Genomic DNA, 13,377 nt, shown 5'->3' with positions numbered 1-13,377 from the left:
TTTTTTTTTCTTTTCTGACTGACGGTCGGGCCGCGGCTCTCGATGTCAGAAAAGAAAAAAAAAACGATCGCAGGGAAAGGTTTAATCTGCTTGATAGAGCAGATTAAACCTTTCCGGGAGAAAATGTTTCTCTCCCGGGCGGCCGGGAGCCGCTATCTAATAGCGGGAGACTCTCGGAGCTTCCGGGAGAGTTGAGATGTCTGCACTACACAGATACAGTGAGGGGACTTGAAACTGCCCCTCTCATGAGGGAAGGGTGGCATTAAGACAGGAATCCCTCCTTTTACCTCTAAATCAGCATTCAGCCTACCTGGGCAGCCAACCATTGCTACTGGCAAAAATGTCCCAAAATGGCAGAAATCCAGAAGAGGAGCATCTGTGCTTTATTTTAACTGTTCCTGAAGGTTCCTAAAGGAACTAGGTTTATGACAAGTTCCTGTATCTTTGCTCAGTGCTTCATGAGAAAAAGGCCTTTATCACCAGGTCTGACAGGGTGCTAAATCAAGGGTACTTTTCACAATACTTATCCAGTGATAAAGCTGTTCTCTACTTTTCTCCCTTTATTAAAAAGGTACATTCCCATTACTTTCTGTGTACTTATCAACAGGATGAGAAGGTGAGATATTTCAGTTCCTACCCGACTTATCACGGGTTATTAAACACCATTTTCTAGACTTTTCACTTTGCTAAGGTGAGAAAAGCCTTCTCACTGCTTATCACACTCTTTCACAGTTTATTAAACGTACACCATGTGCTACAGGTGCCCATTGACTTGCAAAGTGGCCTTTGGATCATGTCCCCAGGAACCATCCTTGCAAAGTACGGTCAGAAACATTAATGGGCTTGGCAGAATGGTTACGATTGTGAAAAATGGTAGAGGAGGTTGATGGAGATGAGCAATGTACACTGACCCAGACAGCCTTACATTGTCTCCCAATATAACCAAAAATGTCCACAACAGGCAACTGTTATCCAAGGTCAGTTAATAACTTTGCAGTTGGCACTCATCTATTGCAATGGTATAAACAGATCATATTATGGTACAACTGCATTACCATCCATTGGGAGTGTGTAACAGTTAACACCCACCACAAGCTGGACCAGCAGTTTTAAAAGGCACCAGAGAACCTTGGTACTTTTCTGGCACCAGCAACCTGGGGCAGGCAATCTGAGACCAGGGCTATCAGGGTATCACCATTGCCCATCAAATATCACCTATTCCTGTCTCTTAGGTCGGATTGTATTCCCCTTACAACTGCATTACTCCCAATACAAGTAGGAATGCACAAGGACCTGCATTGCAAGGATGTCAACCGCAGGTCAAATGCACCGGTCAGTGAATTCTGAATGATCTCAGAGGCCTCTCAAACTGACATGTCATTTAAACACTTAACCTCATGCCTATCCCTAAGATAACACCTCCTGCTTGGTAGATTCATCCTCTCTATTAGTCCTGATGACCTGTCACTGGTGCAGAACGTAAAGGGAAATCCAAGATTTGCAGTTGCCACCAGTACAGAGGGTGAGGGGAAATAACTAACTAAAATACAAATCTTGGTCCTCCTTTGTGCACCAGATTGGGATGTATTTTCCTTCCCTTTGGTCTTTCCAGTGTTCCACCTCCGAGAATCCATCTTGGCCTGCACCCTCTCTATTGCCTGCTACCATATGAGAGAGTTTCAGCATGTTGGCGTGACCTGGGGTTTTTGGTGATAGGTCCCGATCATTGGAAGTACAATTTTATCTTTTATATTCTTTAGTTTTACCTGCAATACCTAGTGAGCTCTCTTTCTACTTTTATTGTTGCATGTATATATGGCCTTCAGATACACACAGAGCTTGCGAGGATATTTGGAGCTGCCTTGGCACCAGTGAAGCATGGTACATTTGAGGATACAATATATATTACTAAGTATATCTAAATTCAAAACGTTTAAATCCATTGGAACAGAATGCAGTCAGGGAACTAGTATGTTCACAAGCAGAGGCCAGCAAAGGCATTCTCCACGCTTCCTCATATTTACTTTAAAGCTGTGCTCCAGTCAGGCATGCCTTCCACTTTATACCGGCTGCCCAGCTGTGGGATATGCTCAACATCCAGAAGACTGCACGGGCACAATTACATCATGACAAATGGACGCAATTACATCATGACAAATGGACAGGTGTGGGCACAGAGACATTTTTGTTGTACTATGAAGTAATTGTGATTGAGAGTTATATAACTAACAGGGTTATTCTCAAAAGGGTGAAGAGTTTGGAGAAGGCAGGAGAAGTGAACATTAAAAAAAAGCTGAACTGGAAAGTGAGCGTAATTGGAGATTTTTTCCAAATCAGCTGTGTTGTCCTAGATTGTTCACAAAAGGGTGAAGAGTTTGGAGGAGGCAGGAGAAGTGAATAACCCTGTAAGTATCCCTAAATAACCCTGGTGTTTTGTACTTTGTGCAGACATTATTACACGTTACCTCAGCCTGACCTTATTGTAAATTGCTATTTTGTTTACTGCACCAATAAAAATGGATTTATCTAGAAATTACTTTGTCTGGAGTTTAATGGGTTTATCAGCTAGTCATTAAAGATATGGTAAAAGTGTGGCAAGGGGATAACAAAACTGCACAAAAGCTGCGTTCCTGATATGTGCGGTGCCTTGCAGTAATCTCAGTTCATCAGACCACTACTAATGGTCAAAAACATTGCAAGACAGCGATCATTAAAAGGAGAACTATGGGGTTAGGGCTTTTCCCCATAGTTCTCCTTAGGGTAACGGGAGGACACAAACTAGCATCCTCCCGTCACCCTAAGCGCAGTATACTGCAAGCTACAGCTTGCGGTATACTGAGACGCCGCAGCTGAAGCGGATCCCGACAATTATGTCTGGATCCGCCCAGCTGCGTGAGTGACAGCTGGCTCTGCCTATCTAAAGGCAGAGCTAGCTGTATCCGCCCCCTCCCCCGTCTGTTCCGCCAGTCAGCGGGGAATCCAGTCTCTCCCCTGTCACGGCAGAGAGGCGTGACAGGATTGAGAAGTGAGCGAACGCCGGTATGTGTTCACTCACCTCCCGATCTACTGAGCCGACCTGTGACAGTCTCATTGTCACAGGTCGGCTAGAACTATGAGGTGAGTGAAAAGCACTCACCTCATTGTTCTCCTTTAAAATCTCTACAAAGCCACAGAAATAATTTTCTAAGTGTACATTCTCCTTTAAATTAACCAACATCTCTGAGCCTGACAAAGGGGACCCTGTGTGGCCCCGAAAGCGCTTGCCAATGAGAGACAGCATCTGTCAATAAATGAGCATCTAATTGCTGTTATTAACGTTGTTGGAGTGATGGTGATGTCTTTCCTTTTGGTTCTAGGATAGTGACCCCTCCGTCAATAAACTTTAATGCATTCAGCTTCATATCTCTAGAATCAGCATGGGGTCAGCACTTATCGAAGAGCTCAGCATAAAACAAGCCAAGAATCTACTGCTACTCCAAGTAGACAGACACTAGGTGCTGTGCAGCTCAAAGATTACTTTGATAGTGACAGGTTCTCTTTACCACAACAATTCATATTCGTTATGTAAAGAATATCTTCATCATTTTTTCTCTTTTTTTAAATATCTCACCCTTAGTCCAGCTACAGTGGGCAGATCCGTTTCGGGGGAGCTTGCAGTGATTTTGTGTGCTGCCAACACCCCTGCAAAAATTAAGGTGAGATTAGTATTAGATCCTACAGACGTATGCCAAGTCTAAACAACATTAGCCAATTGCAAGCTGGCTACTGCAGGTAACTTATCACAACACTTTATTACAACTCTACAGATCCACCCGGAAACACATTACCTGCTGCAGTAAAGCCCCTCACAAGGGCGTAAGTGAGCTGGCCTGCTCCGATAAATCCAACGCTCATGATTATGTTTCTTGTCAGGGCACGTAAGATACAGAAAACAGAACACTGTAATACAGGTGGCTGAAAAAAATAAAAAGAATGTTTTAAGAGGATCTGTCAGGAGGGCGTTGTCAAAGATGAGACCCCCATCCAGCACTGGGGGCTGCATCTGCCTCACTCCTAGAGAAAAAACACACAACTTTTATGTACAATATATGGCCAAATGGATAACTGATCATCACAGCTATATGTGCTTGTTGGACATCCCATTCAAAAACAATGGACCTTAAAATGGGTTTGGCCCCTCTATGCAGCTATAACACCCTCCACTCTTCTGGGAAGGCTTTCCACAAATTTTGAGAAATGTCCATGGGAATTTGTACCCATTCAGCCAAACATTTGTGACGTCCGGTACGGATGTTGGATGAGAAGACCTTGCTCGTAATCAGGGTTAGATCTCCCACACGGCCCGATCTCTGGGCGTCGGGGGTCTAGAATCTCCCGACGCCCGGGACATGCAGTTCCGGGCGCAGAGTGGGGTAGTTGTTTTCTCCATTTAGCCCTGCTTTGGGCAAGCAGGGCTAAATGTAGAGCAAGTACATCCTCCCACTTCAGGCTCTGCCCTCTCCCTCCAGCCGTGTACCTCTCTCCGCTGGCCGGAGATCCTCAGGATGGAGAGCGGGGAGCGGAGAACGTCCGTTTACCGCTCTGCTCCATGTAAACAGTGAGAGGGGAGAGTTGCACTCTCAGCCTTCCCCTGTGCTAGAACTCCTGTATTGGAAGTGACAGGTTCAATACAGAGAACCTGTCACCTCCAAATGCTACCAAATGGGCTTGTTAGTTCCTGTACGATAGCAATAAAGTTAAGTAAAAAAAAAAATAAGAATAACTAAAATAAAAGGTGATTAAAAAGTAAAAAAGAAAAAAATTATTAAAAAAAGAAAAACAAAAAAAGTGATTAAAAAAAAAAGAAACAAAAAATAACATGAACCCTGCCACCCCCACATTCTGGTTGCCATTTTCCATTGGGAGGGGTTTGGCAGGGAAAGTGGGGCGCATTGAGGAACCTGGCCTTGAGGCAGCAGAGAGGGTAAATCAGGCCCTGCTTGTAACCTGTGTTCCAATTCACCCCAAAGGTGTTCAGTAGGGTTGAGGTCAGAGCTTTGTGTTGGCCACTTAAAGTGACATTAAACCCTCCGTTTTTTTAACATAAAACAATACTGTAATGTGTGCCTTACTGTAATCCATGGTTGTTTCCCTTCTCTTTGCTGCTCTTCCTTTTAAATCTGTATCTGTTCGCATGCTGGGCAGAACTTCTGTTTTGCAGCAGACTGCCTTGTCTCAGGAATGGATACACGGTGTCTGTGTATAAGTTTGTAACCTGAGCCAGCACTACAGGAAGAGGCCCTGAGCTGAAAAGGGAAGTTCTCCCCAAGCATGAGAAGGCATGAGGATTTAAAAGGAAGAGCAGCAAAGAGAAGGCAAACAACCATGGATTACAATAAGGCGCACATTACAGTATTGTTTTAGGTTAAAAAATCTGAGGGTTTAATGTCACTAAGTTCCTGCACACCAAACCGTGTCTTTATGGAGCTGGTTTTGTACACAGGGACACAGCCATGCTGGAATAGAAAAGGACCTTCGCCAAACTGTTCCCAAACTGCAAGTTCACAATTGCCTAAAAAAGTATTTTGTACAAACAGGACCCTTCACTGGAAACACCTTAATCTGATCATTAGAAGGTGTGTTGGTCCAGGGTCCACAAACATTGGCTATATAGAGCATGACCTGAGTGTGCATTTACTAGGGCGGTAAGCTTGAAAGGTCCATCATCAAACCACACACAGTTCCAACAGCTGTGTACATGAAGAGGTCCTGAGTAAACATAACCTAGTTATACAACATTTGGACTTGTGTGTGCCTCTGACACATTTCTTTATCTTATGTAGTGAAGGAGTCTAGTGGCTGAGTCAGCCTCTGGATTCATATATGTCTTGGATGTTCCAACAGTGAGATCTTCCTGCCACAATTCCTGACTCTGCTCCAGTCCACCTGGGAGTTTTGGGTGTTCCAGCCCACCTTTGTGTGTTCTAGCTCCTCCTGTTACATTGTACATAATATAAAATTTAGCAAACCCAGCAGGGATGGTGGGAGCCCCTCATAATGGCACAACAGAAGTACAGCCCCGGGAACTTGTCGCATCGATACAATCTCCCAAAAACTTAGTTTTGGGTGGACTATCCCTTTAACAATGTTTTTATCAAAAGGTTCGTGATAATAAAATGGGGGTTATCTACCACTATTCCTTTATTTTTTGCATGGGTGCCACAGGGACTGAAATTGAAGAACTATCTCTCCAATTACAGAGAGATAAAACCATGTCAATCCACATATCCAAAACAAATGGCAGGAGTTAGACTTTAAACTTCTTTAAAAAGTCCTAATCGTGTCTTTGAAATGTATAAAGCCTAATTTTAGCCCTTATGTTACCTCCCACGAATGAAGATACCAGTACATGTAATTCAGTAAAGAGTTTACTGGTGATCTCTATCATTGGGTTCTCCGGGGGCATGTCATAATTTAGGTAGAAGAAGTATTTGATAAGCTTCATGTACCCCATGGCATTTGGAAGTTGTTTCAAAGCTGTAAATTTAGATCTGGCCTTTTTGAGAAGAGATTTGATATTTAGGTCACGAAGAAAGGATTGACGTTATAACTATACCAACAATCTCAAAGCCAAACTTTTTTCTTTTCCCTTTAGTATGCGAGTTAGGGTATGAACCCATTGTGACGGACCCCCGTACTCAGGATGAGTATGTCCGCCGCTGTCTTCTTCCTTGCTGAGGAGATATTGGAACCCGCTGATCTGTAGCCCAGTTTCCCCAGTCACTAGCCAAGGCTTGAGTGTAGGGTAAACAAACTCTGGTTTATTGAGAAACTGCACAAACTTTTATACAGAAAGTGATCAGATCAGAATATAATCCCATCACATCCCCCCTCCCCTCCCCAGAAATCCTGTCTTCACAACACCACAGGTGTCCACCTGCTAAATAGCTCCAGACAGCCATGGCAGGAGCCTGGCCAGAATGTCATTGTTCTGAGCTCCCTCAGAGAACAATGGGAGATAACGAGGGATGGTGCTGATAGTCTTTCCATAACCAGGTCACACAGCATAACGCACTCAAACATAACCCAACACCAATACACATTTAACTCATAAACTGATCACCATGTCGTCACACCCATCATGTTTTCTCCCTGATGGGGAGATTCCTCCACTAGTTTTGTCCTGGTGACCATTGTCAACAAGGCACAAAGTGATAGGAAATCCAAAAAGTTTAGGATTGTCAAATGAGCATAAATTGAGGGGAAAAACTTCAAATGGGGCCACCTGTTCTGGTAACAATTGTTTAAAGAACTATGAGGTGAGTGAAAATCACTCATCCTCATAGTTCGAGAAGAAGTGTGACAGTGAAACTGTCACAGGTCGGATCAATAGATCGGGAAGTGAGCGAACACATACCGTCTCCCGCTCACTTCTCGATCATCTCCCCCCTCCCCCGATCCTCCAGCGCTGACTGGTGGAACGGACAGACGGGGGCGGGTACAGCCTCTAGATAGGCAGAGCCAGCTGTCACTCACGCAGCTGGATGGATCTTGACAGTAATGTTGGTATACGTCCCGCCCTCGACGTCTCAGTATACCACGAGCTGTAGCTAGTATATGTCTCCCCTTGACCCTTTGAGGAACTATGGGGTAAGTGTTTTCCCCCACAGTTCTCTTCTTAGGGAAGATGGTTGCAGAGTCAGAGAATCCAGACAGCAGAATACAAATTTTTACTAGCTCGTATAGAGGCCTCAATATGGTCCAAAGTAGTGACTAATATGGGTCCCGGCATCAGAACTAATGCAGAACTTTCAAAATATAGAAAAAATCATCAACATACAGTAATACCTTGGTTTACGAGCATAATTCGTTCCGGCAGCATGCTTGTAATCCAAAGCGCTTGTATATCAAAGCGAATTTCCCCATAGGAAATAATGGAAAATCAGATGATTCGTTCCACAACCCAAAAATTTTCATATAAAATGATTACAATACTGTACTGTAATATAATACTGTACAAAATATAAAGAAAAATAAACCAATTACAGGTACCTTTGTGGCCGGTGTGAGAGGGACAAGAGAGGAGGATTATTGTGTAGGACAACTTTCACTATCACTAACGGAATCACTGTTATCTCTTGACTCAATGGAATCTTTTTCATTTCGTGAAACCTTAACAAGGAATCTATCCAATGTGACATTGCATTGTCGTTAAACAGACTCATCGCTCGCACTGCTACAGCCTTATTCGGGTGGTGCTTTTCTACAAAATTTTGCTCTTATTGCAAGACATTGCTTGTATATCAAGGCAAAATTTTTCATAAATGTTTGCTTGTCTTGCAAAACGCTCTCAAACCAAGTTACTTGTAAACCAAGGTATTACTGTATAAGCCCAGGCCCTCCATATATGAGCCAAATGTGGAGCCCATTACGTGAGAACTTCAATCATAACTACCCATGGTTTCATTGCCAGTGCAAACAAATCACTCAGCCCAAAACCCCAAAAGATGTGTTCGAAGGGATTTTTCGGCAAAGCTTAACCTCTTGCCGTCCGCCCGTAGTAAAAAAACGGACGGACGGCACTGCAGCATCTGCGGGTTGCCGTCTCCAGACGGCAATTTTTTTCTGCTTTAATATAGTAAAAAAATAAAACCCCCAGTGGTGAATAAATACCACCAAAAGAAAGCTCTATCTGTCCCCAAAAAAGGGTATAAAATTCATTTCAGTACAGCGCTGCATGACGGAATAAATGTCAGTTAAAGTACCGCAGCGCTGAATACTGAAAAATGGCCTGGATGGGAAGGGGGTTTAACAACGCGGATGTCAACTGGTTAAAGTATAAGTTAAGCCAAAATATTTTTTTTAAAGTTTTGGATAGCGTAAGGGAGGGGTATATTCTATCAGGTTGTTGTTTTTTTTTTTGCTCTGTGTTCCATTGGGGAGATTTCCCTTCACTACCAGTCCGATTTCCTCTCACTTCTTGTTGTGGCTATCCCTCCAAAATGAGGGAAATCATTGGTGGTCAGCAGGGTCCCCATTGGAAGATTTTCCATCTCTTCCTGTTCTGGTGACAACCCAGAAGTTGTGATTTTCTATCACCTTTACTGACAACGGTCACCAGGACAAATGGAGTGTGTGAATCTCCCTAATGGGGACACAGACAACAATAAAAATCCGACAGGGGTTCTAATCCCTCTCCACCCTATCCAAAACTAAGAAAAAAAAAGTTTGGGCTTTAGTTGCACTTTAATTTTCGCATTCAGTCCGCAGACAACTTCAGTAGATTAAATGCTTCTGTGACATTAAAGGGCAGGAAACCCCTGTCTGAGATAACAGATATAGACCCACCTGGCACAAAATCCCTTTTATCTGGCCGCCCGACCTGGAAAGGTTAGGAGTGCACAAGTGACCCCTCCCGCTGCTCACTGAATACACACGGACCGCTCATGCATGCTGCATGCAAGCCTACTGGAAAGGCACACACAGCACTTTTCAAGTGCAGCTGAGGTCAATGATCTAAATGAGGGTTATGTACACCATCTGCCAGCAAGGAAGACTGATGTTTGGTCTGGGATTGCCACTCCTGGCACCGGGGATAGACTCAGCTTAAAGGGAACCTGTCAAGACACAAGTATGGGATCTGCCATTACTAAGGTTTCTAAAGCTATGTAACGATCATGCTTATCCCTTTTTCATGGTTTAGTGAGTCCCTGGGGCAAACTTGTGGTCATCAGATGGAATTCATAGCCAAATATACAATCGAAATATATATTTATGAATTGTTCCACCTGTCAAAGGTTTTTCAGCTCTCTCCAGCCAGGGTTGTGATTCAGGCACCCCTGCCAGACTGCATATCAAGCTTCCGGACCTCCAGTGCCATTTAGAAGTACAGCTTGGTCAAGGATCCGCCCCCAGCCTGCTGACTGGACACTGAAGGAGCAGCAAGACACTGAAAACTGAGCAATGTAAACATGCTTGTGGCTCCCCCTCTAGGTTGTAAGGAAGAAATGCATGTTTTAGTCTAGGGGGTAAGGAATAGCCAGATATATCTTACAGCTGCTCCTAAAATGTGAGCCATCCCTCGCCCTCCTCATGTACAACTGAGGACCGCTGGTCCTGCATTGTATGTGGTGATGACATGGAGGGGGAAGCCACAGGGCCAGCATAGAGGATCAGTCATCTGGCAGTAGGGGACCTAGTGCAGAGCATTGATAATTTCTGTAGCAACTAAGGAACCCTGGAGATCCTTAGCTGGCACAGATGTCACATAACTGGGCTCGGGCAATGCCAGAGCATTAACTGAGCCTGAAAATCATTATTTCAATAAACCTGAAGAGCCCAATCTCAATATGGAGTTCAGGTGCTCTGCATTAAGGCGCTTTGAGTCATGCATTCACGGCGTTTCATTCTAATGAATGGCCTGCCAACCCACCAAAAAAAGTTACATGTTGCGTTTTTGGCCACACGCACCCTTACTGTTCGTTAGGGTGCGTTGCAACATCAGCAAGGTGCGTATTGGTGCCATTGGACAAAACTGAGAACATTGGTGAAATAAATCTCATCATCGGAGACGGGACACATTCCAAATTTACTGGCAACTCTGCACCAGTAAATGTTTGGGATCTTTGAGTACATCACTAAGCCATTTTCCTGCCCCATGGGTGATCTGTATGCTTTGGACAGCAGCAAATCTCCCAATAATTCCCAAATCATATCTATATGCTAATTGAATAAGATACAATGCATTTCCTAATACAAAATGTTAGCTAAGTTAGCCCTGGATTGATCTCTTCTCATCCTCGTGACGTCATACTACAGGGTGCCCCTATGAAATCGCAGCCTGGCAATGATGTGGCTGATGTAACACATGTGACACGTGTCGCCTGCTCATCCCTTTATCCCCGATCGCCGCTCTCCTCATCTTTTTTTCTTTCTCTTTACCTGGGCCCGGCTGAGTCTTTAGTCCCTTCGGATGCTCCTCTCGCCCAGCGATACACGATGTCGGTACCGAATTACCGGGTGCACCGAGAAAACCACGCCCACTGGCAGCACAGGAAAGCGGCTTGTGAGAACATCTCCCGTAGCCCCGCCCCTTTTGCTTTTCTTTAGGCAGGTGGGCCCGCCTCTCGGAGAGCGAGGAGGCCCCACCCACCGCATGCTATAGGGCAGCTGCTGGATAGAATACTCGCAAGCCCCGCCCGTTCCAGCTTCCTCCCGCCTCTTGACCCGCCCGCCACAGTGGTCGCGCTCACACTTGTCCGCGTGGCTAGCTATTGGCATTAGTGTCCCCGCCCATTTGCCTTTATTTGGCGCCGAGGGTCACATGACCCCGCCCCTTTTCTCCTTTTGGCTGCTGGTTGTAGTGAGGTGGGCGGGGCGGACTCCGGCTGGTTATTTCGTTGCAGCGGTTTACCCATTTATTACATTGTTTTCAGCAAGCTCCGTTTGTCGTTTTATATCTGTCATTAGAATTAATTTGTATGGCATTATATTTTTTACTATTTTTTACTATTGTTATATTACTATTATTTTTATTATAGGAGGTAGTTGGAGAGCTTATGATCTGTCATGGGGGAAACCTGTAAACGTGGAGCAAGTCAATCAGAAGCAGGCATCCAGAAATACCTATATGTACCGCTAATAAAGGTGAACGTAAAGGCCTGATATTTTTTAAATCTTGGATATAGTCGGGGGAACCCCTATCAGGTTGTCTTTGTCCTTCTAGGGAGATTTCACTTCCTGACCTGGAGAAGCAACAGGAAATGAGAGGAAATCTCCCAGAAGTGAGAGGAATTCCTATATTAGAAAGCAGTCACCCAAACATATGTCCCCATTGGGTGATGTTCCCTTAATCCTTGCAGCAGTGACAACTTGGATTTCCCCTCACTTTCTGCCTCAGTGACAACTGTCGCCAGGACAAGTAAAGGGATGAATCTTGGCAGAGGATCCAACCCCTCAATATCTGATACTAGGAGAAAACCTTTGTCCTTATATGAACTTTAATCAACGTAAAGTCTCTGGGAGCCCAATGGAAGCTTCACCCTTGGTGCCCATATACCTTGCGATTATTGTACGATAATCGCGGGAAATCCCGCGATCGTACGATAATCGTCAGGTGTATGGAAGGCGTGCAACCGGTTCTACTGTACGGTCGCACGTTGGAAAACCAGCCGAAAATCGTACGGTCAGCCGAAAATGGCTAGCTCAGTATTGCAGTCATCGGAAGCCCTCCCCTCAGGGGGTCGGGCTTCCGATGATCGCAAGTACGATCTGCCTGTCCAAGATGGGCAGATCGTACGAGATTTTAATTACCTTACAACCATCGCAAGACGAAAGTTGTGCGATGGTTGTAAAGTGTATGGCCAGGTTTAGAGACTGCAGATCCAACACATTTCATATACTGTACTGTAGTATACTTTACTATACAATACTTTACTATATTATACTATACTCTACTACAGGGGTAGCCAATATTCAATATTTATTTTATTATTTATTCATTTTTTATCAAATATTTTAATTTTTTACTTTACTTTTAGGGGCTTCGGGAAAATATTAGGGATCTAACAGTCCCCTGATATTTCCCTTTTAAAATAGAAAACGAGATTGAGAACACAGAGTCCTCGATCTCTTTTTTCTGTGTTCCCTGTTATCAATGAAAAGGAATCCTCTATACTGAGTGTTCCTGATCATTCATAACATGAGGACAGAGTATGTTTACTATAACCACAATCATGAATGGACAGGAGGTGATGTAGATCACTTCCCATTCATTCATAATTGAGGATATAGTAACCATACTCTGTCCTCAGTTATTGACAAACACGCTGTCACAGGAGGCTGAGCGAGCGGTGCGGGAGGAGAGCTCAGCCTCCTGTGACAGTGCTGGCTGTCTACGCCCCCACACCGCTCACCTCTGATCTTTGACAGGAGGCTGAGCGGTGTGGGAGGAGAGACGCCGGCCGCTCACAGCGCTCGGCCGCCTGTGACAGTTTCTCTGCTCCCCGCTGGGCGCTGCTCTGTGTCCCGAGGATTTGCGATTTTGCGGGCGCACGCAATTTTAAGGCTTGACATGTTTGGTATCTATTTACCTGACGTGACCCTGACCTTTATGTTTTACCAAAAATATGGGTATAAATGTTTTATAACATAGTGTAGGGAAACTTTTTTTTTTATATTTACGGTACTTTTTTCATTATATAGTAAAAAAAAAAGTAACCCCGGAGGTGATTATATACCTCCAAAAGAAAGCTCTATCTGTCCCCAAAAATTTTTAACATAAATTGCAAGGCCGATAGTCCGGTCATTCTGACTGATGACATTTTTGACTGACTGGTGAGACACCCAAAACATTTTCAAGCCCTGTATATGACTATACTATTTCTATAATATAATATG

The 13,377-nt window shown here is 44.2% G+C and overlaps 1 protein-coding gene and 1 long non-coding RNA gene across 4 annotated transcripts in view; one reads left to right on the top strand and one right to left on the bottom strand.

Moving 5' to 3' along the window:
- Window positions 1–3,919, bottom strand: part of PYCR1 (pyrroline-5-carboxylate reductase 1) — a 9,352-nt gene extending 5,433 nt beyond the window's left edge. For all 3 annotated transcript variants that reach the window (XM_018561776.1, XM_018561777.1, XM_018561778.1), the window contains exons 1-2: window positions 3,828–3,919; window positions 3,611–3,681 (exon numbers count right to left, since the gene is read on the bottom strand). In XM_018561776.1, coding sequence (XP_018417278.1) covers window positions 3,611–3,681; window positions 3,828–3,894 — 138 coding nt within the window. In that variant the 5' untranslated portion in view covers window positions 3,895–3,919. The remainder of the gene's footprint in view (window positions 1–3,610; window positions 3,682–3,827) is intronic.
- The window catches only part of LOC108791323, a 21,281-nt gene continuing 11,730 nt past the window's right edge, over window positions 3,827–13,377 (top strand). Inside the window, exon 1 of the long non-coding RNA XR_001941498.1 lies at window positions 3,827–3,900. This is a non-coding gene — a long non-coding RNA (uncharacterized LOC108791323). The remainder of the gene's footprint in view (window positions 3,901–13,377) is intronic.

This window comes from Nanorana parkeri, unplaced genomic scaffold (genome assembly GCF_000935625.1).
Source record: "Nanorana parkeri isolate BGI_ZX_2015 unplaced genomic scaffold, ASM93562v1 scaffold544, whole genome shotgun sequence".
Classification (NCBI taxonomy): Eukaryota; Metazoa; Chordata; class Amphibia; order Anura; family Dicroglossidae; genus Nanorana; species Nanorana parkeri.
Note: the sequence above shows the minus strand (reverse complement) of the source record. Positions and strands in the feature narration are given on the sequence as shown.